The sequence below is a fragment of the Parasteatoda tepidariorum genome, chromosome 5 (assembly GCF_982258835.1).
Source record: "Parasteatoda tepidariorum strain Cologne lab strain chromosome 5, Ptep-v5.0, whole genome shotgun sequence".
NCBI classification, from domain to species: Eukaryota; Metazoa; Arthropoda; class Arachnida; order Araneae; family Theridiidae; genus Parasteatoda; species Parasteatoda tepidariorum.
The window spans coordinates 105,362,931-105,389,722 of NC_141759.1; the positions used below are offsets into that span (position 1 = coordinate 105,362,931).

At 29.0% G+C, this 26,792-nt stretch overlaps 1 protein-coding gene across 8 annotated transcripts in view; it reads right to left on the minus strand.

Moving 5' to 3' along the window:
* Window positions 1-531: 531 nt before the first annotated feature.
* Atg1 (serine/threonine-protein kinase unc-51-like protein Atg1) overlaps window positions 532-26,792 on the minus strand; it is a 98,122-nt gene continuing 71,861 nt past the window's right edge. For 4 of the 8 annotated variants that reach the window (XM_087164707.1, XM_087164703.1, XM_087164705.1 and 1 more), the window contains 8 exons: window positions 23,781-23,894; window positions 14,856-15,100; window positions 12,384-12,512; window positions 9,756-9,906; window positions 9,522-9,670; window positions 6,952-6,996; window positions 4,187-4,277; window positions 532-2,091 (listed from right to left, as the gene is read on the minus strand). In XM_087164707.1, the coding sequence (XP_087020833.1) occupies window positions 2,018-2,091; window positions 4,187-4,277; window positions 6,952-6,996; window positions 9,522-9,670; window positions 9,756-9,906; window positions 12,384-12,512; window positions 14,856-15,100; window positions 23,781-23,894 (998 nt within the window). In that variant the 3' untranslated portion in view covers window positions 532-2,017. Of the gene's footprint in view, window positions 2,092-4,186; window positions 4,278-6,951; window positions 6,997-9,521; window positions 9,671-9,755; window positions 9,910-12,383; window positions 12,513-14,855; window positions 15,101-23,780; window positions 23,895-26,792 lie in introns of all 8 variants that reach the window. The other 4 variants (XM_087164706.1, XM_087164702.1, XM_087164704.1 and 1 more) reach the window with 1 other exon arrangement.

Genomic DNA, 26,792 nt, shown 5'->3' on the forward strand with positions numbered 1-26,792 from the left:
TATAACTTTATAGATCTTCAATGGAATTAAACGAAATATAAGGAGTAAAATTTATTCTTAATAGAAATGTCAAATATATCCATAAATATTTACTCTAGTTTTACGAAATTTAATGCAGTTATTTCACTGGGTGTATAGCCAAATTATTCAACAAAAAATAAGCACCTTTTAAGCACTCAAAAAATATTTTTAAGCTTTTAAAAAAATATCATAATTGAGCAGGGTTGGAAAGTTTTTGACAATTGACGGTTTTATCTTGTTTTAACCGTCGTGTCAAAATAAAAATAAAAAAAGTTTTGGCATTGTTTTTGACAATTGTCAAAAATCATGTAAAACAAATGGCGTTTTCATACGCTACGGACTGACAATATGCTGAAATAGATTGGGGTTGAATTATGAAAACGTTGAATAGAACAATGCGAACTGTGTCTTTTTGCATAATTTGTAGCAAAAATCAACACGGTAAAGGAAAAATCTCATTTTGAAAAAGGGAAAATAAAGCACTTTTAAAAAACACCCAATGAAAAAAGCACTTTTAAGGGCTTTTAAAAAACAAAAATAAGCACCTTTGAGAACTTTTTAAAAACGCTACGCATCCTGTTCCAATGAACAACTAAAGTCATCAATACAAGTTGCAAGTTTATTGTTTGATTTTCTGCCATAGGGTGTAAAATACTTGTTTTTATTTTCGTAATTTGTTGTTGGTATCTCAAACATCTGAAAGCTTTAAATCTTATTGCTAAGTATATGAAAAATCGCACGAACATCTTTATAAATATAAAATAATCATTTAAGTATTTTTTGAGAAATTAAAAAAAAAATGTCAAAAACTAAAGTGTCTCTTCCATTATTGTAGGGCAGTGTGTGTATATATATATACATAGTCTCAAATTAAAGCTATTATATCTAAGTTTTTATTTGGATAATATGTACATGCAATTACAAAAAAACAGCATTTTAACAACCTCTGCATCAATTGAAAAAATAAATCTTGAGTCATTAAATTCTTAAAGAAATTGGATTATCTTTTTTAAAGAGTACAATACTAACAAAATGCTTAAAGTGAAAAAAATTGCTAGAAACATGGATAAAAGATTACTGCAGATCATTTAGCATACTTAAAATAAGTTTGCAACTCCATGATTAACTCCTTCAGGACTGGCCGAAGTAGAGAGGTTCCCTAGGATACTAATACCAAAGTACCGTTCATATGATCTTTGGTCGCTAGAGCCAGACAGGCTCGAAGCCGTCGCCCGTGAAGGAAAGACTCCTGAAGGTGTTAATAGTAACCAGATGCTTAATCATGTTTGGTTTGAAAACAGCAATGGAGATTTTAAAATATGAACAGTAATTCTTCATTTACTTAAAAGTAAAATTTTTTATTTTTCAGAAATCTTCAAATGTGGTTTGTCGACATACAATTTGAGCATGAATATGATACACCAAACTAAATATAAGATCCTATTTAGAAATTAATTTTTCTAATTATAAAATTAGTTTTTCTATTGGATCAATTCAGGAAAAGAAATATAATTTGTCTAAATAGGCTGCATCAGTCAGCAGTTACAAAAAATTCCACGGTGGTTGGCAACATTACATAAAAAGTCACGATTAAAAACTTTTGAAGGCAAATTCTTTGATAATTTAAACAAGCCATATATGGATATCTAAAAATAGATAGAAGCTGCTATCTAAAAAATAATTCCCATTTAATAAATTAGTTCACTAAAGGCTCACTCAGCGAGGAAAATGGATTTAAACTAAAAATTTAGATAGTTATCGCTAAGTTGGGTATTTGAGTACCCGGCTCAAAAACTTACATAATAGAGGATACATTTCTTCTAAATATACGTTCTAAGTACTATGTTGTTTCAAAATTCATTATAGAGTTCACTTTTGAAATGAAATAAATTAGCTGGTTAAAGGAAACATCTCTCACAGTTTGTTTTCCACAAAATATTGGAATCTTCACAACAAAAAAAAATAAAGTTAGAAATCCAGAAGAATTAATTTTTTTTCATGTTGCATGGTATGCATATACAGATCGGTTGTTGGTGAGTATTTCCAGTCTTTTCTGCACAGCATCTCGATCTGCAGAAAGAAGAGAAAAAAACTTATTAAGTTAGACAAAATGAAAGCAATTTTTATAACAATAACCAGAAAATATTATTTTATCAGGCTGCATAGCCAGATTTTTCAACAAAAAACAAGCACTTTTTAAGCTCACAAAAATATTTTTAATCATTTCTCCCCAAGAAAAAAAAAATTATAATAAGGATCTGTGCAGCAATAAAAATGAATTTTTTCTATAGTGTAAAATTATTAGTTTATAAACAGATTTATCAGATTATATTTTTTAAGTCAGATTTATCAACAAAAAATAAGCACCTTTCAAGTGCTTTACACAAAAAATATTTTTAATCACTTTCCAAAAAAAAAATCATGATAAAGATCTGTGCAGTGATAAAAAAGAATTTTTTTTATTGTTTAAAGTTCTCATTTTATTAACATAAAATTAATAAAATTCAAAAAGATTTTAAAAAACTTTGCATAATCATGACAAAACAACTGGTTTCTGATAAATATTTCAGAGAAAACTGCAAAAATCATGCTTTTATTTGTAATTTAAAATGGCAATCGATACGGCAAAGAAAAAAATTTCTTTTTAATTATAATAAGGAAATAATCTCTTTTAATCATAATCAATCTCTTTAATCATAATAAGGAAAAAAAATCATAATAAAGATTTATGCAGTGATAAAAAAGAATTTTTTTTTATTGTTTAAAGTTCTTATTTTATTAACATAAAATCAACAAAATTAAAAAAGATTTTAGAAAACTTTATCTAATCGTGATAAAAACAACTGGTTTTTGAAAAATATTGCAGAGAAAATTGTGAAACTCATGCTTTTATTGTAATTTAAAATGACATCCGGTACGGCAAGAAAAAAAAATCTCTTTTTAAAAGATAGAAAATTAAGCACTTTTTACAAACAGCAAACAAAAAAAGCACCTTTAAGAGCTTTTAAAAAACGTAAATAAAAAATAAGCATGTTTAAGCACTTTTTAAAAACGCTATGCACCCTGTTGATGTTGACTCACTAAAATATTTTTGCAACAGAAAATGTTACTTAAATTTAGATAAGGCAAACTCTTTAAAACCAGCAAATTATTTGCATAAGAGCTTTTTAAAAATAAATCTTTTTTCTTATATTTTTCAATACAATGCGAAAATACAATTTAATAAAAAAAAATCTTGAGTATTATGTTCAACACAGCTCCTTTTAAACAGTAATTAGGTAACACCTAAATTAAATTTTAATGAAAATCCCTTAAATCAACAATATCTATATTCAACAATAATGTATATAAAAATCAAAAATAATGTATATCTATATATATAATATACATTCTCGATATCTCAAAGGTGAAGGGACATAAATAAGCTCAGAATTAAATATATTCTAAAAAGTCGAAAAGTATATTTTAAAACATTATTCTTAAAAGTAGAGTCATGAATCATAAGAATAACTACTAATAAATTTGTATGTAATGATAGTTGACAGTACGTTTAGGTACAACAATGATAATTTTATTTCAAAAGCAAGATAAAAATAATTATGCATTAAATAGAAAATAATTGGTTTACAATAAACTCATATTGTGGTGCTTCCCAAAAAAAGTCATTTTCTGTTTCGAAAAAAAATTTGGCATAACAAGGTCTTGAGAACAATTTTGCCATAAGAATTCAAATTAACATTAAGAGGATATATAATGACAGAAGGAAAAAGATTTTTTGAGACATAACAAGATTTTCCAGATATCGAGAGTATATATAAGTTATTGTGAATGACCGAAATTGCAGTGTTTTAAACAAAAAATTAACACAAGTGGTAAATTTATAAAAGAACGAAAAACAAATGAAAAAGAAATAAAAAGATGGAGGAAAAAAATTAAACTCCCATTCTGACAATGTCAACTTGCAAACTCAAGAGCTCACAAGGTAGATTAGGTCGGTTAAAGATACGCTCGTTTTATAAGAATGATTTATTTAATCTTGAGTGCATGACATTAATAAGAGTTCAAAATAATCATAATTTAATTATGCTAGAATGAATTTTTAAACTGAAGTGTAGAATTACAATTTATTTTTTTCGCTCATTTTAGCTTACAATAAAATACTTACATTTATGTAGAAGTTCTTTATCACTGAGATCATTAACTTGTTGTCCTAAACTGTGAAGTAAAATTTGTGCCGTCTGATAGCGATGGAAGCTCTGTCAAAATAAATAAATAAATGAAATAAAAAAAACATTTATATTGTGAAAATAAATTGCTTTACAAACTCATGTTTTCATGGTTAAATTTTAAACAAAAAAATGGATTAAATAAAATTTATAATTTACAAGACAAGTAATTGGGAAGACAAGACAAGTAACTTCAAGAAGACCTTATATCCACACATGTGACCTATGATGTCAGCGCCAGCTAATCTTTATCAGCAAAATGGCGTATTAAAATTGAGCTAAGTTTCCCTACATAAGTTAGAATATTAATTAACGATAAGTTAATTAAATACAGAGGAATATCGTACATCAGTGCTTCCCAAAGTGTGGTACGCGTATCCTCAGGGGTACGGGAGCAGTTTAGTGGGGTACATGTTCTTATGCGAAATATCTTGCAACAAACGAAAATTTCCAAAAATTTTAAAAACAAAGCTAGCCATGAAAATTTACGATTACGTATATTTCTATTGGCTATTTTTTGCAGAGTGAACAGTTAATAATTAGTGGTGTCAACAGCCAGTTGTTATTTTTAACTTTTGTGCAATTTTTTCATAGTAAAAAATGTATTCATTTTTTAATTAGTGGTAGACAGCGTTACGAAAAAATTTAGAAATGGTACACAAAAGTCATAAGTTGGGAAACACTGTCTTACATCAAATCAGGTGAAATGTAATTCTTTCTCTTCTACTTCTTTTATTTAACTTTGACATATTATTTATCTCAGTATTTTATTAAAACCGTGACATTTTTTTGTTTTGTGTACTTCAATGCATAATTAGTTTATGTACCACATGGCTTCCTGTCTTTGCATTAAGTCTCTGTGTAAATACATAGTGAAAGAACTGAAATCTTTGTGAAAGAATTTAGAGTGTGTCACTTAGCATCCCCTTGCCATGGCAACTAACTGTGGGAGGCTTTCTTCTCCATGTAAGTTAGTTCCATGAAAAAGTTCTCCAGGAAGGCAAATTTTGCCCAATACTTCATCCAGGAGTTCCCTTGTCTCTTGGATTGGGCATGAAATGACAAGGCTATGGAGTTGAAAATTAAAAGTCGTTAACCCAGAATTGGGTCGGCTGTTCAACGACGAAAAAAATTACACACGAAAAACTTTTTTTCGATCAACTAGTGAAGAGTTAAGAATAGCATTCTAGATTAATTTGACTTCTTTCAGTAGTCAACATATAAGATCATACAAGGTGGTCAGGTTTTGTTATATGAGATAAATTAGGTTCATAATAATAGATGTTGTGAGGAGAGGAGTATTCGACATTGTCAACCTTTATCTATGAAAAGGTACCCCAACATAGAATTGAGTTAACATGTCTTAGATATTAATGAATTGGAATTGTATTTTTGTAGTGGTAGATACACTACAGTATTCCCCCACTAGAATTTTCTCTGTGATAGAATTCAATGAATGAATACCAGTAGTTGATTCATTGCAGTTTTGTGACAAGCCGGGAGAGCTTTATTAAGATCACCATACTTTTTGTGTGCTGATCACGAGAGCTGTATTAAGTTCACGGTCATGATCGCTCCTGTGTTGCCTTTAGCAGTCAAGTGTACACAGGCCGATGTTGTGTGTGATCGAGATTGAGTAGCAACAGAGCAAGGAAGTGGTCACAGTTACAAGTAGCAAATCAACTGTTCAATGGGGACTATCCATTGAAGTAGGCGTGTTCACATTTCATCCGAAGGTCAGAAATGTGTGGATAGTAGTTATCAACAATGTAAAACTTAATCTATGAAAAGGTACCCCAACATAGAATCGAATTAACATGTTTTAAATACAGGGTATCTGCTACTTTTTAGATTTTCAAATTCATGACTTGCTATGACTAATTCCAAGAATTTTTCACGACTTAACGAAGTTACTATTTTCTCCGACAAAAACAATGAATTTAAAAAAGCATTATAATAACATTAATTGCAATGAGAGGTATAACCAAAACTGTTACACTCTGCATCTTCATATTTATAGATTTTAAATTTAAAAAACAGAGTAAAGAAAGAGTTGAAGCAATAAAATAGCTGAAAAAAATACAAAAGCAAATAATTGTTTTTCTTTTTTTCTTCAGAATTATATTCGAAAGATGCTTTTCTTGTTCATAAGAAGGGAAAGAAATACTCCTGATTTTCTTGTTCTCATTTTGGAATAAAAAAAATTCCCCCATGATAAGCTTGCTTCAGCTAGAATTTGAAATGGATAAAATTCTAAAAAATAAATAAAAAATGATAAAAATTCTGAAATCGCAGAAGTTTAAAAGATATATCGCTCTATATATGCTTTTTCTTTTATTTTTTGAAAGAACACCATTATTTTTAAAGAACATGATAAAACATTTTATATTTTAATAAAATATGACTGTGAGTAGGGATTTTGTTACTTAGATATTCGGGACACCATGAAAATGGGGTAGGAGAGGGTAAATTCCCTCCTAAAAATTAGATTTTACGACAACATAAAGCCATGACTTTCCATGATCTTTTAATAAAAAAATAGTTAAGATCATGACAAATTTTATTCAATACCAAAATTCATGACTTTCCAGTTGCACAGATGTTCTGTTCATAATAATAGAGGTCAACTTTAGACATGTTGCACCATAAATATTTTTTTTATTAAAAACTGTTAAGAACAAATTTGAAACGATTAAGGGTTTACCTCTTTAGGCTCTCCAAAAAGCTCTTCCAAGGCAGCAGATTGACACTGTAATTAGAATAATAAGAAAAATTTATAATTATGTGCATGCATCCACATACACGCATAATACATCAAAAAAAAAAAAAAAAAAAAAAGCCTTCATTTATTTTTAAGTAATTGTTGGCAATAAGTAGAAAGTAAATATAGTTTTTTATTTTATGTTTTACAAAAATCACAAAAAATGAGGGAAAAACAGGAAGAATTTTTTTTTAGCTATCTGCGACAAAACTCTCTAGTACTAATATCTTTCTGCAAGATACTTTTTTAAAAATAACTTACTAATTTAAAAAAGCAAAAACGCTGTGTAACAAAACAAAAAAAAAAAAAACTATAATTTTTTTAAAAATTGAACATGTCATAATTTTTTATTCTAATATTATGGGTGATATTCTCACATTCTGTTGGGGGTTGGCGGAGCTCACAAGTTATTTTCTTCTTTACATTTTGTAAATTGTTCGAGCAATTGCCAAAAAAAAGACAGATGAAATCGCGCGAATCGGACTTCACATGTTTCGTTTGGACAATAAGTTGTTGTAATAAAAAATATTGTACAAAAATATCAGATTCAAAAACTAGAAATCGATAGCAATAACTGCTAAAAATTCGATAGAATTATTGCCTTAAAAAGTAAATACTCAAATGCATTATTCGATTTTTCAACATTGTTTGAAATATATAGGGAAAATATAAAATCCACATGAAAATCAATAAATGACGAAAATACAATCGAAATATTACATCGATTTACGATACTATCTGAGTAAATTGAGCACGTCAAAGAGTGATACTCTAAATGCATGATTCAAATATTAAGTATAAATTTCCAAAGAAAAGAAATATTTTTTTCTTTTTTAAAAAAAAACTTTTTGAAAGAAAAATCTTTTTGCAAGAACTCTAACTTTCTGTGACAATGTAGTTGCGATTCTGCAACGAGGGTAGGTAGATATCTTATTTATATTGCACTAGAGCTGCACAATGGGCTATTGGTGACAGTCTGGGAAACATCCCTGAGAATGATCCGAAGATATGCAATTGCAATTTTAATCCTCTGCTGAGGGGGTAGCTCCCCTGCTTTGGTAGCTGACGACATGAGTGCAAAGTAGAGCACTTTACTGTCAAACAGTTTTAAAGAGGACCGATACCACACACTCTCGGTTTCTACACAAGCTGATCAAAGTGGTCACCCCACCCGTTCACTGACCGCAGGCAGTGATGACTTTGGTGTTCTATAGGGAATCGTGTCCTTACGATCAGTCCACTGCGGGACGAGGGAGAAATAGAAAACCAATTAAATTGAAAATGGTATTACTTTACTTTTAAAAGAAGGGTAAATTCAAGATAATAAATAAATAAATTTTATGGATAAAATCATTTAAAAACCAAAATATAACAGTAACCATATTCAAGCACAATTAAGTTACACAAATATTTAGGGGATTTTTTACAATCAATTCAATGAAACAAATCAGTATGTATTGTAGATATAGATTGTCTGTGTGATTTATTTGTGACAGTAAATTCATAAATTTAAACATGATACTATGAATACAGCTGTTTACTAAGCATATACACTTTTTTTATTCTTCTTCTTAAAAAAACAAGCCATATGATTGCTATAACTTTCTCTTAGAAAATAAAAGAATAAATGCATAACTCATTTACCAAAATCAGAATGCTTATTTTTAAAACTTTTTACAGTTAGCATGGAAGCTGTCATAAAATCTGACTATTTTCCCGAATAATAAACTGATTTCTTTCCATATGATTTGATGATAAAATACTATATGGCAGGAAAAGTCTTATCAGAAATTTACAAGAACAGCTGGATAGTTAAAGAAACATTACATACATAAAGAAATGTAAATACTTTTAAATCAATAGGGATACCTTAACAATGTGACGGCTGTGCATAACAATAAATATCGTGGATAAGATAATTATCAACAATGATAATATCGTCCTGATTATACAAAAATATAGTTATCTGTAGCATTATTGAAATCAATTTTTTTAACAATATAAATCAAACATGAAAATATCAGTGTTAATTTAACTATTAACTACAATAAGTAAATGCATTAATTATCGACCCGGATACCATTTGTATTGTGAAATTTAATTTTCCAAGAAATCTAATATTGTTTGTTAAAATTTCAAAATTACTAAGAGATTTTTTTTAAGTTATGATGATTGTTAAACACAATAAAAAGATAAAAATTATTAAAAATTAAGAGATAAATATAAATCTGAAAAAACAAATTAAGATTTCCCCACTTTATTTACTAAATGCTTTATAGAATGAGAACCTTAAAATATAAATTAGTCATTGAGTTTCCTAAAAACATTAATCTAAAATCAAATGAGATATTCTCTCTCTTTTATTGAAATTAAAGGGCTTCGCAAACTGAATAAAATTTTGTACATCTGAGCTCGAAAAAGATGCATTCACCATTTGAATGAAAAACTTTTAATTTCACAAATATATTTTAAATACAATTTTTTAAAACTGAATTTAAAGAAGGGCCACTCACCATTTGAATAGCATACTTGTAAAGTATTTGGTCTGCCGTGATGCTAGAGGCAGCTGGATCAACACCCACAGATTGCAAGAGGCCAGGAGTATTTAAACTCTTGCACATACTCAAGCAGAAATGGTAATTTTCTTTCATCAAATGCAAAACTAAAAAAAGAGAAAAAAACCTCAATCATGTAGTCTAAAAAAAAAACTAAGCCAAAAAAGTAATTTTAAAATGAACAAACTTTACCATTTCGTACTGAGGTAGAAGGCTGTAATTTTCCACTTTTCACTTCTTGCTGTGAGAGTTGAAAAGCTGAAGAAATTAATTGCAAAGCTTTCATGTACAGCAACAGCTGAACAGCCTTTCTACATCCTTCGCTCATCGCTTGATCCGTATCCTGCTGGGGAAAAAGCATATGATAAAGCCAAGTTCAGACAGCATTTCATACATGGTATAGGGATGCACCAACTGCAAGGAATCCTCGAGGGAAAGATTTTTATTTTATTTTATAACTGCCGTTGAACAGCAGTTCCAATTCTTTGGTTTTACGAATACTAATGTTCAACTCCATAGCTTTGTAATTTTGAACCCATTGCAGAAGAGAAGGAAACTTCTGGATCAAGTATTGGGCAAAATTTGCCTTCGTGGAGGACTTTTTGATGGAACTAACTTACATGGAGAGGAAAACCTCACATGGTTAGCCTGAGAGTAAGGGGACTCAACTCATGATCCCTCTACCACAGAGGATATAGTGGATAAGCATAAAATTAAAAATAGAGTTTGGAGCTATTTAAAAACCCTATCATTATTACTATAAAATCATTTTGCCCCACGAACAGAAAAATATTGAATATGCGCTGCAGACCATGAAAAAAAATAACAAATAAAATAAATGAATAAAAAAAAACATCCGGCAATAAAGTTAAACATTTTAATGGTCTTGTATTACAGTAGATTTTATTTGTTTAAAATAACTCATATACCAAAAATTAACCAAAAATTACCCTTTACTAAAAATTGTACTGGTCATTTTTAGTTTCCTCCAAAATAAACAAATTTCTTCAGAAAGAAATCTTTACTTGGCATGCGCATAAAACTGGAAAATGCATAAAAGAGAGAGTCTAATCGCCCTAAAAGTTTTAATTAAAATAAATTGAATCATTGGTTTATTTTAATTTAAATTAGTTGTATGAGATGGATAAGCAGTTTCAGGAGTTGTTCAATGCATAAATGAAACATTCTAGTAATCGAAGCAATTATCTTCATTATCACAGTTGACCAGACAGCCCAATGTGGGCCAATGCCTTCCTCTGAAGATTTCTCCATAGCAGGGGTCTATTTAGAAGTCCCTTCACAAAATATCTCTTCATAAAAATGGACCCTTCACAAATTTGTTTATGGTCATTATTGTTCTGTTAATCGAGTAAACTTTTCTCCGGGGGGGGGGGGGGGGGAGAGAGAGAAAGACAGTTTGAGACAAATTAAGTTTCCTTAAGTCTAAATTCCCCCAAAAAATATTTCTACTTTTACAAACATCGTGTGCGCATTCTTATTAATATTAAATCATAATTTTTATTTTTGTAAATAAATAATTTATCAATTTATATTTATTCATAAAACTAATTAATTGAATATTGTGTAACTAAAAATTAATTTCTGGCAATTTTTTAAATAAAATTTTTATAAATTTAAGAATTGCTCAAGTTTATTTAATGCGTAACACGTTAAAGGTGATACATTATTAAGTTGGGTTATTTAAAATATAAATGTCAAATTTAAATTATTAAAAATGTGAGTTTTGTTTCCATTATTCGTCAGAAATGAATATTCTGTGTTGTGCAGTATAGGCTAAATACCCAATATTTGTATGTTGCATCTCTTATTTAGTAGCAGCGATTGTTGAGCAGAATCTTGTATCTATTTACAATTTAAAAGCTTCTTGAAAAGGTTTTAAGAAATTTTTGCAATAACAAAACCCTATTTGCACAAATTCACAAAAGCAGCACTTTGGTTGAGAGAATGTGACTTAACGCTAATTTTATACCCACAAATTATGAATAGTTTTTTCACAATTTTACAAAAATAGGACCTCTCACAAAATGTCTGGACAGACTCCTGCATAATGACTTCCGATTTATCTTTCATCTCCAGATCTTTACATTAATTGCAAGAAAATCAGACTCCACCGAGTCAGCCCATCTCAACATCGGTCTTCCCCGCTTTCTTGTTCCAGTGGGTTTAAAAAGCAGCCTGTTTTATTGTATTGTCATCACTCATTCGAATCGCGTGGATCATCCAATTCATTCTATTTATTCTTATCTATTTAATAATATTGGGTTGTTTATAAATCTTGTACAGTTCAAAGTTCAATCTCCTTTTCCAGTTATTGTTTTCATTTACACCAATAACTGCCGCAAAATCTTTCTCTCAAATATTGCGATATAATTTTCCTCCAATTTTTTTATTTTTCAAGCTTCAGATGCCAAGACTGGCCTGATAGGGAGTTTTGTAGATTGAGAACTTTGTTTTTCTAGAAAGAACATGATTTAATAAATCTTCTCAGCCCATAGACAGTCCTATTTATAAGATAGAGTCGTTTTTTTTTTAAATTTCAGGACTCATTCTGTTGTCAATAGTAATAATTGATCCTAAGTTAGTAAAACTCCTTACTGTTTCAAATCTATAAGAATCTATTTTAACATAGGGGTCTGGGACTCTGTTTCTTGAGAATAACATATATTTCATTTTCTCTACATTTATGACTAAGCCCATTTGTCTTGCAACCACCTCAATCAAAACAATTATATGGTTTACATAAAACAATACATAGTACACAAGCAACTGTATCCAATGTCAACTAATTTCAATACTTACATCTGTTCTTGCAATTGAACTGGATAAAGCAGAAGATAAAGGAGAGCTTCTAGTTTTGGCTAATTCTAATATGCACTTTACTAATGCTGATACAAAATTAAGTTTGGCCAAAGTGTCATTGTGTTCTTTCTATAAAAAAATCATTTAATATAAATTATGTCTTCGAAAAATTATGTAATAAAACAAACAAAATATATTAAATAATAAGAGAGAAATATTAGTTTTAGCAAAATTTAAGCATTTCATAAAAGCAGGAAAAAGTTTAAAGACGAAATTGTATTACATTCTTTCCCCACAAAAAAAATTAAAGTTAAACATGAAAATCATTATTTTATCAAAGATACGACGACATCACTTTTCTCTGAAATTTGTTTCTTGCAAAGCTTATCAAAACTTAAATAATAACAAAAGATATTAGATAAATTGGCTATTTATCTATTTATTATTATTTTTTTAATAGTAAAGGCAGGGTATCTGCTACATTTTAGATCTTCAAACCCATGACTTAAGGAATTTATTATTTCCCCCGACAAAAACACAACAATAAATTTAAAAAGTATTATAATAACATTAATCACATTAAATTTAAAAAACAGAGTAAAGAAAAAGTTGAAGCAATAAAATAGCTGAAAAAAATACAAAAGCAAATAATTAAATTTTCTTTTTTTCTGCAGAATTATATTCTAAAGATACTTTTCTTGTTCATTGGAAAGGAAAGAAATACTCCTGATTTTTCTGTTCTCATTTCGGAATAAAAATAATTCGCCAATGACTGGCTTGCTTCAGCTAGAATTTTAAATTGATAAAATAAAAAAAATAAATAATAATAAAAATTTTGAAATCACAGACGTTTAAAAGATAATTCGCTCTAGAAATGATATTTTTTCTTTAATTTTTTTTAAAGAACATCATAATTTTTAAATAACAGGATAAAAACATTTAATATTTTAATAAAATATGACTGTGAGTGGGGATTTCGTTAGAAATTAAAATATTCGGAACACCATGAAATTGGATGCGTGTGTGTGGGGGGGAGTACATTTCATTTTAAAAATTAGATTTTTCGGCAACCTAAATCCATGACTTTCCTTGATTTTTTTTAAAAAATAAAAATTAATTAAAATCATGACATTTCATGACAAATTTTGTTCAACACTGAAATTCATGACTTTCTGTGCGGATACCCTGTAAAGCAGTGTTCCCCAACCTTTTTATCACCGCGGACCTGTCAATGTTTGATATTTTTACCGTGACCCACTGGGGGGGGGGGAGGCATTTATTGTTTTTATTTTAGATTATTTTGATTTATTATTTTTAATTTAATTGTATTTAAACATGTCTTCAAAATAAAATACAGTTACACCAAAAAATAAATATAAAGTGATTTAACATTTTAACTTACTAGAACGTTAAAACTATGAGAACCCTGAGTCTGTTTCTTTGCAATGAGACGGTTCCATCTGGGGTTAATCGGAGACAATGATACATTACAAACATTAAAAAATTTATGTCACTACCTTCGGGGAGCCTATTTTTTTTTAAATAAATAAAATTTTAATGTAGCACAGATATTTTTAATTAGGGGTATAAACCAAGGGATTTAAATTCAGTTTCAGTGAAATGGGCAGCCCAGTATCATTTGATCCACAGACCAGTACCGGTCCGAGGATCGGGGGTTGGGGAACACTGCTGTAAAGGATTGATGAACTTTAACCCAGGGATTGTAAACGTTTCAAATAATGGAGTTGCTTCTGCTTAGGCGCCTAAACAAATAAAAACTGTGGAGTTTATTGCAGGATTGCCACTCAAATCTGTAAAACAAATTCCCTGTGTTTTCCCTGTACGTATTATACACAATATATTAAGAGGAAAAACACAATCACTGTGATCTTGTGTGAACTGTATTGGGTAAACTATATCAGTTGTAATTGCTGAAAAAACTTAAGAGAACAAATAATATTTAAAAAAAATTAATAAAGTCACTTTCTACTTAGGTCAATAAAGAGAATTTTTATTTTAGTTACTTTTCAATGAATAAAAAAAAATTTTTCTCCTATATAAAACTAAAATTAATGAATTAAAATTTAATGAACGAATTAATCGAAAAAACTGCATTAACGTCATCCACTCGAAGTTTAAAAAAATGTATTTGAAGCTGAGTGGATGAATAAAAAGTATTTTAATAACGGTTTGAACAAGATATAGGGAGAGTGTGAATTGAAAAAAAGAACACACTTAAATTAAATAATGAGACAGCAAATGAAACAGATTAGCATAGCTGAAATATCATCCTTAAAAATCCCTCCCATATATCGCATATAGAGTGGTCACCATTTTTTAAAAGACAAAATTATGAAACAAAATTCTCTGTTATTTTAGGTGACTCTTAAATTTCTGTGAATTATCCTCTGGAGCGGCAACCCTGTCTAAACAACTTGTTTTCTAAAGATATACAAAAAATATTTTGTGTACCTCAAGCAGAGTCTCTTCAGGTAGTTCTGGTATGAAGAGGCCTTCCAAGCTTGAAGGAGAAACACTGTGGGGAAAGTAGTGGCACGTAGGAGACGAATCACTGTACGCGCCTGTGTAGGAATTGCGTCGAATTCTTCCGGGGGAGCTCTGGCCTCCACAACAACAATGGTGTTGGCAGCTGGGAGTATATTTCTGCTGCTGAACATTAAATGCCAGCAAAGATGGAAGTGGAGGGCTAGGAGAAGCTAAAGAAAGAATTCAAACAATAAAAAACTTGGAGGAAAATTTATGCTATTTTGTGGTGACAGATGAAAACAGGTTAACAAAGATTATATTAATTAAATAGTTTTATAGTGAAGCTCTATAAAGGGAATCTACACAAAACAAGAATGCATTGCTTTTTTACAGTAGAGATTATTTTCTATGACTTTATTTTATTTAATAACCTTCATTAAACAGTCGACCCAATTTTGAGTTCACGGCTACCGATGCTAAACGTCCTTGTAATTTTGAATCCAATCCAGAAGACAAGGGACCTTCTGAACCAAGTATTGGGAGGAAGTTGCTTTAGTGGCGGACTTTTCTATGGAACTAATCTGCATTTGAGTTACATGGGGAGGAAAACCACGAAAACCTCACACGGTAAGCCTGGCGGCAAGGGAACTCTAACCCATGATATCTCCACCACTGAGAATATTTCACGTCGGCACAGTAGTTGGTGTGAGCCAGGTGCAAAATTCCTATTGACTAGCCATCGCTGGAATTTGATCCTGGTTCACCTCATTGGAAGGCAAATGCTCTATCCGATTTGATGTTTTTATGATTAATAAATAATATTATTCATAGTTTAAATATTGATTAAAGGCTAAGTTGTACAGAAAGGGCATCTAATCAACTCGAAAGTAGACTAGAACTATAAATCTATTACTACTATTATATTTATTAAGATTGAATATTTTAATGAGTAAATACTTTTCTTAAGCGAAATATATTATGCAACATAATATGATTTTTTCAAAATATAGTATTATTTTTACGCAAATGTAATAATGAAGTTGCAGGTCATTAAAACAATTTTTACAGATAAATTTTTTTTCCCAGATATATTCATATATAAGCGAATTTAAAATATATACTTTAAATTTTAATGAATCAATCTTATGCTTTCTTTAAATATATATAAGGTTTGTTCCTTCATTAACCCTCCTGGCGTTTCCCCTCTCTCTTAGTTTCTTACTACAAGCGGCAGACACATTTTAGAAAGATGCCACGAAAAGTGTCGAGGGTCGGACAAAAGGTATACTTTCCCCTTTCCACTTCAATTTGTGGTTAAAAGGGGTGATTATCGGTCTAGGAGGTCCAGGTGGGTCATGACAGTTTGATGGATGAATCGCGTATGTGATTCACTTTTCCGAAAGTCATTTTTGAACTGTGGTCAACATTGCACTTTCCTCTGAAATATCAAGCAATGAAGAAGACATTTTTACTGATAAGATTATTGCTTTTAGGTTAAATTACACTTTTTCTTGTCCTTTGAACTTTGACAATGATAACGTTGATATATAACATCAAAGGTTGTTATCAATATCCCCTGTGATGGTACTGAATAGGTTCTTTCTACTGATATTTTTTCCTTCCTAGCTCTTTTGACTTCTGTGATTTCCCAGATACAATTGCCAAGTTTTAAAAAAAAAAATGTGCATCCTTTTTAATTTACTTCAGTTCTAAGTTCATGTAGGATGAGAACAATTTCGTTGATATACGTGTTAATAACAAATCATATTTACCTTTTTAATCCACATTAATGATATCTTTGAATTTAAAAAATAATTTATAGTACTTATATAGTACTTATATAATAGTACTATAGATGCGAAATATAACGTCAATTCAGTGGATATTATATTTTCATGTATAATGGCTCTTTTTCTTTGAGAGGGAGAAAAAGCTTTTGTTAAGCGCTACTGTTTCAAAACGAAATATCCATTTTTAATTCATCGTTTACGCGATTGAGTAAAAATCGTTAGGTATTCTAATAGAGATTCAGAATTTTTCAACGCATATTATAAATATATTAAATATTTTATAACTATTTAAAACTATATTTTTTGCATGGAATTACCTTTTGAAAAACGAATTTTAACAATTGTATGAAAATTTTTTCGATTGAATCAAAAAGCAAAATCGGTCAAATAAGTCCTGAAAAATAAAAATAATTTTTTTTTTTTTTCGAAATTTGGTCCCCTAACTTCTTAATTTTTAGTGTCCATTTCTTGTGACTTAAAATTCGTAACTATGAAAGCAAAAACAAATTTAAATCGTAGAGGAAAGAATGTTTCGCGTTGACATGTGGTAAACAATAATCAATTAACTGTGTGAAAGGTTATTCGTTGCAGGCATATGCCAATATGTAAAACGCTTTTGCAGGGCGAAACAGAAATCTTGGTAGAAAGTGTGCTTTCAGCTTTGCAGTGAAACGAAAACATAGGCAGACAAACAGCAGCCATGTGTTGCAATTTTTTTTTAAAAATGTAAGTTAGTTAATATTCGTTTCTCGGAAGCAAATTTAAAATTTGTAAATTTAAAAATAATTACAAATTTCAGCTATATTGTTTGAATCTTATATTTTCAGCCGATGGACTTACTCTTTTTCTCAAATAGAGAAATTAGCATTTTGCCGGACATAGATGTTCACTTTAAAAGCATCTTTGAAAAGAAAAGGGAATCGCAAGGAGAAATTTTCGAAGTATCTTTGTATTTATTTACAATATATATTAGCATCGAGTCCCCTGATTAAAATAGCCCTTTTTTTGTCCGTAAAATTATACAGTGTAACAATTAAAAAAAATAGAAATTTTGCAATTTTATGGGCATAACCATTTCGAAGTTCCTTCGAAACGGGGCATGATATATTTAGATAGAATACGTGGATGCAAAAAATGTACTTAAAACTTTATTTGAAAAATATTTAAATGAGTCAAAAGTCAATCGATGCATATAAAAATAACATTTTATATTAAAATATTCTTTAAATGTTTTGTTAAATGTGCATGAAATTTCTGATTTTTATTATCGAATAATTTTTGCTTTATGAGAGTAAGAAGTGTCGAATTTTTTTGAAACAGCGGTTACTGCTACAACTATTCTTCATTACAGAAGTAATTTTTACGATTACAATGTATGGTAAATTGCACCATACAGTACAAAATATATCGATAACAGAAAAAAAATTAGATTTAAATTTACATTAAAAGGAATCTGCACATTATGGGTATCAATATTACTGATTTTAGATTCTTAGAAACACACTTGAAAAAAATGTAAAGTATAATTAATTTAAATATTTTGAATTTGTTTGAGCCCCCCAGTCGGGGGAGACTTGACCCCTTGTCGGGCAGAGTCTGGCGCCATCCTTGATTTCAAGAATTAATACATTGATTCTTTGCTATTTTGTCTACTGCTTTAATTTCGTGTGAATGATTTTTACAATATAAATCAAACAATATATATTGTAAAAAAAGTACGTCACAGTAACAGAATTTAAATATACAAAAATAAACATATTTTTAAAGATTTTTGGTTGTATTGATTTAGTATAATAAATATCAATTAAATTTTTTTCATGAAAAAAATTAACTCTTTGCACCATGATGACCTATAGAATCAGTTATTCCAAATATGTTTCTGAGACACCATTTAGAAATATTGTCTCAGACTCAAAGGTAAATAACTATACTTCTAGCTGACAACACTAATTTTTTCCGCCTATAGAATAGAATACAGTGCATGCAAAATCGGAAAAAAATCGTTGCTCTGCTTTTCTTTTTCTGTGAAAAAAACTGACAATAATTACAACCTGTAAACATGACATAAAAATACTTTGTCATAAAAAAGTACTTCGATTATGCATTATTCAAGGTGCACACCTTTTGTATGGCAATTAAATGACATAGAAAAGAATTACACAAAAAAAAAGGAAGATATTTTCAAAATTGGAAATGGTAAATAGAATGAATATGGGATTTTATATTTTTATTCGTTAGTTTATATATTCATTACTTTATATTCTTATATTCATTAGTCTATATTTAATTTTTATAAGTAGGATATGTTTGCTTTTTTTATTTCTTTATAGAACCTAACTTAGCTGGAAAAAAAATTGAAAAAAACTTATGTGTATAAGTATAAAAATCTATTACAATATAAATATTGCTTTCCCCCGAATTCCATTCTTTCATCCCTCTTCAAAGTCAAGAGATAGGAAATGACTGACGTATAATAGGAAATGAGCTATGGGATTGCAAATTCAGGTTTTTAAGTCGAACGTCATCGAACTAGTCACTCCTTCTATTCAGAATAGATAAGGGTAGGATTTCTTTTCTAGGGGGGTGGCGGAGTAAAAATTTTGACTCAAAAGGACAACGAGTTAGGAAAGAATCTCGATTTCAATGTAAACAGTGCAATGTCACTTTGTGTGTTGTACCTTGTTTTGAAGTATATCATACAATTGAGAATTTGTAATTTTTACACATGTTTAAAACATAATACAACTGATATTTTAATTAACATTAACCTGTTTAACATTTTCTCATTTAAATAAATATTTTATTGCATAACTTCGTTTGTATTTTATAAATACTATTTAATTGAATAAAGTAAGCTATATATAAATGAATTTTAATGAAGTTGCTATATTTTGTATTTCTAACGAGGTTATCAGTATAATTTTATCTTTCATCTAATTTTCTTTTTTATTTTTAAATTATTACTAATACATTTAAGCAGATCAAATTTAGGAATAAAGTTTTCGGGATCTTTAGCTTCAAATTTGCAAAAAAATAAAAACTTATTGCACTACTTTTGTAACATATCAACTAATGAAAAGTTGCAATAACATTTTTTTTTTTTTAAATTACATTTTTTAAAGAAAAAAGTATTATACGTATTACTCTATGGTTTCAAATTATATGTGCTAAGAAATATTTCGTGTAATAAAACTTGCCTCCCTGTCCACTATATTTATTATTTATAAGAGTAACACTTTAAGAATATTTTATTTATAGTAATTAGCAACGTATTTAAGGAGCTTGTGGGTTATGGATATACTTGAGATTATGGTAGGGCGCAAGAACTTGTTATCACTTAAAAAAAAACATATAAGAGGTTGCATTATGCCTTATAAAATAAATTACACCGTCATTTATGAATTCAAAGATATACAATTCCTAAGAATGAAAAAAAAAAACATCATGTCTTTCATATTTATTCCCAAATATTATTATTATTCATCCTAAATTTATTGAAGCTCTTATTTTAAGTTTTATTATTTTCTTGCAGTCGAGAATTTCTCGAAAAGAATCTCAGAAAATACAGTGACAAATCTTCTCTGCATTTCACATTTCGCTAACTTAATGCAACACGTTCTGCTTATTACAGTACGTCCATTTCTTTTAGATCATCTTTCATAGTATTTTTGATCATAAATAGAAAAGAAAGCGATAGGCGAAACTCACTTCATCCGAACACTTATAAGCGGAGTCTAGATTATATTTACATCACAATAAAGCTTGTTTATTGCTCATTTCAAATGAAACTTCTAAAAACGATTTCAATAACTTAACAAGATCATCACGTAACTAGAAGTATCATTTACTTTTGTATTTAGACCGTCAATAGATGAATATTCTAGTACGAATGACAGTACTGTAATACTTAACTTGATTGTGTTAAATTAATGGAATATTAGGGGGAGTGGAAAGTAAGGTCATTTCGGTGCATTTGGTATTTGTTACCAAGATTTTATTTTTAATCAACACTGTATTCACCCTCGTTATCAACAACTTTCAAATTCCGGATTGTTTAAAATGTATATCGTAATGTGAGTGACATAAAAAATTTAAAATTTATTTGATTATTTGCAAGGATGGAAAAAAATGTTTGGTATATTAAAACTCACTTAGTTATTTGAAGTTTTAACAACTTGTAATTTTTTTTTACATAATTTATTAAGAAAATTTAAATTTATTATTAAACTTAGTTGTTTTTACTGAAACAAGCTATAAATCGTTTTCTTTAAAATGTATATCGTAATGTGAGTGACATAAAAATTTACAATTCATTTGATTATTTGCTTGGATGAAAAAAAAAATATTTGGTATATTAAAACTCACTTAGTTATTTGGAGTTTTAACAACTTGTAATTTTTTTTTATATAATTTATTAAGAAAATTTAATATTAAACTTATTTGTTTTTACTAAAACAAGCTATAAATCGTTTTCTTTAAAATGTATATCGTAATGTGAGTGACCAAAAAATTTACAATTCATTTGATTATTTGTGGGGATGGAAAAAAAATATTTGGTATATTAAAACTCACTTAGTTATTTGGAGTTTTAACAGCTTGTAATTTTTTTTAATATAATTTATTAAGAAAATTTAAATTTATTACTAAACTTATTTGTTTTTACTAAAACAAGCTATAAATCGTTTTCTTTAAAATGTATATCGTAATGTGAGTGACATAAAAATTTACAATTCATTTGATTATTTGCTTGGATGAAAAAAAAATATTTGGTATATTGAAACTCACTTAGTTATTTGGAGTTTTAACAGCTTGTAATTTTACTAATTTAATAAAACGTATTTCCAAATGAAAAGAATTTCGATTTCCTCTCTATCCATGAAAATGTTTCAATATCATTAAACTAAAGTACAAATAAAACTAGTGTCATAGGTGACGGGATTTTAGACAAACGCTGAGAAAGTCCAGAACATTACATGAAGAGGAGAGAATGTTTTTAGAGTTAACTTCAATTGCAAGAATTGTTTTGAAATATATTTTGTAAGCAAAAAAAAAAAAAATTTTTTTAAAAAACAATTAATTACTTTAACTTAATTAGTTAAATATTATAGAAAATTGGTAATATTAAAAATTCATAAATTAGTTCATTAAATATTACATTATTATTTAGAGAAGAAATAATTTGCTGCAATTTACACTAAAATTAAATGAATTTTCGAAAATTATTTGAAATTTAAAAATACAAAACGATTTAAAACATTTAAAGATTTAGTATAATAAATTAAGCAATAAATATTGAATAAAATTAAATCTATCGAATAAGTTGAACAAAAAAAAAATAACCTGTTTATTAAAGGTAAACTTTTAGTTTGAGTGGGGGTTCAAAAATCAAAAAGAATGCAAAATATTCACATCTATTCAAACAGAAATACTATAGCACAGTGAGTGATTTACGATGACAGCTTATACGCCTCTCAATTTGTGAGCAGTAGGAGGTTGAGGGGGAAGGAAATATTCTAGAGGAGAAAAAGACGGGTTCGCCGCTCCAGAGGCAGATCGTGAACCCGTGAAAACACGGGCAAGCCGCTTTTAGCAAGGAAATGAAGCCCGTAATATAACGGGCTTGACGCCAGGAGGGTTAATTGCACTATATCTAATAGAGCCCACATTTAGTAGAGAATCTATTCGATGTATCGAATAGAACATAAAACAGAGGAGTTTGTTTCAAACATCTTTGCACACCACTGATTAAATGAAACATGAAATGAGTATTTGTCAAAAATATTTTCTTACTTTTAACACTATCAAGGACGGTGGAACCGAGGGGGGGGGGCTAGGGGACTTAAGCCCCCTCATATTTTATAGATTATAAGATACAGCTCCTTCTAAGATGACAATTTTTCGCTCAATATTTGTGTAAATAAATTTACATGAATGAAGTTTACATAATGAAGTTCAAAATCTAAAGAAAACATGGAAAAATTACAGAATAATGAAAAAAAGAAAGAAATATATAATTCTTCATCAGCTCACACGATTATACCCGCAAAAAGGAGAGCTTTCTAATATTATATCAATATAACCAAAGCAAAATATATCAATACAACAGTGTGAGGAGCACTCAAAAAATACATATATTTTTCCCCTCTTTTTTCATTATTCTGTCATTTTTCTCTCTCCATGTTTTCTCTACATTTTGAGCTTATTTTCTGAGTTCTATAAACTTGTAGCTTGTGCACAGTAAATAAAACTTATTGATTTTTTTCGTTTTTCTCTTTTTGTATTTGTTGTGCTATACATATACACACACGAATACAGGGTGGGAGAGAGCCCCACACTCATGAGGTGCTTTCACCATCACTGAATACTTCTTTGGGTAGGCAATGATATAGAATCTTTCATTATCAGTTAGAATGAACAGAGTAAGATATTATATTTAAATTAAGTATAACAGCTTACTACCTCATTAAGAGTTTTTTAAAAAAATTCTTTCCTTCACATGAAGTTTGTGAATATCGATTTGAATTGATTGAAGGCACTTAAGGGGAGAAAAAACTTGCAAATTCACTTATTTTTAAAAAGTATAATTTATTAAGAAAACAGTTAAAGGCACAACATTTTGAAATTATCCAATACTCAAAACATCAAATGTCTTTCCCCCCGGAAAATTAAAGACCAAAAATCAACTAGTTTTCACACTACAATTAATAACTTTTAAAGTTTGATAGAAACCTTTTCAGAATAAAAATCTGATAAATTAATCTAGAGAAAAAAAATTTGTTAAAAGCATAGAATATTTTTTTAGTATTTAATGGAAGTATCAGTTTTTAAAAAGAAAACAAAAAAAAAACTGATACTTTTATTAAATGCAGTCACACTTTCTTTTATAAGGAAAAAAAAACATACCTCCATTACTACTTAAGGCAAAATGACCCATGAAAAGACTAGTATCACTTAGAAGATTAGTATCAGAATAAAAATATGACAAAATAAATTAAGAGAAAAAAAGTTTTAACTTGTTCAAAGCATAAATTATTTTTTTAGTATTTAATGGAAGTATCAGTTTTTTTCATTTTTATTAAAGGCAGTGACGCTTTCTTTTATATGGAAGAAAACACCCTACCTCCATTACCACTTAAGGCAAAATGACCCATAAGAAGATTAGTATCACTTAGTCTGCCTGAACTACCCGACCTCTGGATGAAATTTAAGCCTTCAGCTTCAGGTATTCTTCCACCTGCAATAATTCATTTGTATTTTATTATAGTATTATATTACATTTTAAGATGCTTTTATAATAACTGTCAATATTGAGAAATGATGTCGGAATGAATAATAACAGGACTAAAATAGTGTGCACATTGTTAGTCTTTAATCGCTTCCCAAACCGATTTTTTTAAATTACATTAATAAATACAAGGAACTAACATTAAACATAACACGCAAGTTCTAAGCTGAAATTTAAATTTTTTATGTATAAAAAACATTTACCATCAGTTTATTATCCTGATTTATCTCAAGCAAATGAAAAAAGTTTAACTTCTGTCCGAGTAAAAACGTGATAAAATAAAGCATACTAACAAATTCTGCTACGCCGAGTTTTCTCAGGGCAATAAATATCTGCAATTTATACATATCTGAATTAACTCGGGATAATCAACATTTCACTCATATCAATATTTATTTTAACCCACTGACGGTTCTGCACGTAAAAAGTCGCATTTTAACCTGCAGTCTTCTCTGCATAGCAAAACCGGTTTTCCCATGTTAACTGATAGGGGAACTGTGTGTAGGGGAGAAACATTCTCCCAATTTTGACCATTTCCTTAACCGCCAGTGGGTTAAATCAGGGTGCGTAGCCAAATTTTATAACAAAAAATAAGCACCTTTAAGTTCTTTTTAAGCACTCATTTAGCATTTTTAAGTACTATATACATCAACAAAATAATTTCTAAAGACTTTACGTGATCATGATAAAATAACTAGTTTCTGACAAAGAACTCTTTTCTTGATTATATTAGTCATTATAAAAAGATAAGAGGTTTTTCGGTTCGAAATCAGAGGGAATTTGCAGCAGAGTTACACATGAGAGTGCAATAATCTCACCGAACTCAATTCAATTGACACACATAGGGACTAAATGTTTCATCAAGCATGTAATAGGATTGGTGCTTTCATACGCTACGGACCAACCAAAGGTAAGCCTAAATGCATTGTGTTTCAATGAATTGTGAAAACTTTGAATAAAACAATGTGAAAACCACTCTTTTGCATAGTACGTGGCAAAAATCGACATGGTAAAGAAAAAGAAAAAAATCTCTTTTTCGAAAAGTGAAAATTAAGCATTTTTAAAAACACCCAATGAAAAAAGCACCTTTAAGGGCTTTTAAATTACGAAAGTTGAAAATAAGCACCTTTAAGCACTTTTTAAAAACGCTACGCACCCTGTAAATTTTAAACATGAAATTGCTTGCAAATTCGGAAACAGATACATTTCAGCAGGGCAGTGAGTGCTGCTGATTTTTTTCCCTTTTGAAAAAAAAAAAAAAAAAAAAAAAAAAAAAAGAAATAGAAAAAATTATTGAGAGGCAAAACAAGAAAATAACTTTTGATTCCTATACAATTACTCATTTTGCTCCAGATCATTAACGTTAGTAACAAACTTTGTTTGTAAAATCTGCAGATAAGTAAGTTTAAAAAATTTAATTTTTAAAAATTCTAAAAAAAAATTTTTTTAATGGAAATTTTGAAACAAGAATAATTTAAAAAATAATGATCAATTTACAAAAACTCTAGTTAACTGTTTGTAGGGTATTTATACTGTTCCTTAACCGCTTCCCTGATTGTCCAGAGTTAACTCTGGTATACATAAATTACAAATATTTACTATCCCGAAAGCAGAATTTGTAAGCACGTTTTGTTTAATCACATTTTTACTTGACTGGAAGCAAAAAACGATTTTTCAGATTATGAAGATGTGAACATATACAAAGACTAATATTTTAACTTTTTTCTTCGCCCGAGATGACTCAGGATAGTAACTGATGGTAAATTAAATGCTTTTTACACATAAAAAAATTTAAATTTCAACTTAAAACTGGTGTATTATGTTACGGTTTAGTTCCTTGTATTTATTAATGAAATAAAAAAAAAAATATGTTGATTTTTTTCCAAAAATAATTGCTAAAGGGAGCGATTAAATTCTCACTATTCCATTAATTTAAAAGTGTATAAAACTGTTAATTAAAAAAAAATTAATCAACTTGCATAATTTTGTTTGCATTATATGTTAAAATTTCGCTGTACACAATGTTATGTTAAGTTTAAATTTACAATAATAATCATTGCTTGACAGTGCTTAAGCTTCAGACATAAGAGGATTTATGAAGTTTGTGCTGCAGATTGATTTGACAAGCACTGCTACCCAAATAAAACACCTGGAGATGTAACAGTATATACTGGACCGTAACAGTTCCAATATAGTGAAACCTCTCGGGAGCGACCACTCACCATTCTACAGTTGATCGTTCTCATAGGTTACCTAAATTGACTTCAAAATTTTTATTGAAGGTAGATGATTTTTTGTAAACGATTTTAATTGCAGTCAGTGAAATTTTCTTGAGACGGAAATACCACTTCTGTTGGAGTAGTGAAAAGACGAATCGATGAACTAAATTTAGCATCCATAAAAATGATCCCAACTGATAAAATTATGTGTAGAAACAAATTTACCAAATATGAATGATAAAGCTATTTAAAAGAGACAATTATGTTTTTTGTCTAAGCTTGCATTTCATTTCATATCATAAAAATCAGTAAGCTTTAAAAGATGAGAAGAGGTGTGTTTGTTTGCGATGCTTGTTTTATCTAAAATAACTTTCAACTCTAAAAGTTAAACCATTAATAACATTGTCTATAGAGCACTCTGACTGTAGCATGAAGTTTTATTGTGAAAGAGAGCTCGCTAAATAAGAGTCTCATGCAAACAGTTTGAATTTACTTTAATCCACTTATTTGTTTTGTTAAATTTTCTGTTTTGCTATTTTTTAGTGTTTCCTTATTTAACCTTTTTCGTATTTGGTACAGAGGTTTGCCCAGTCGCTGGGAGAGGTTTTAATGGCCTCTTTTAAAGGTT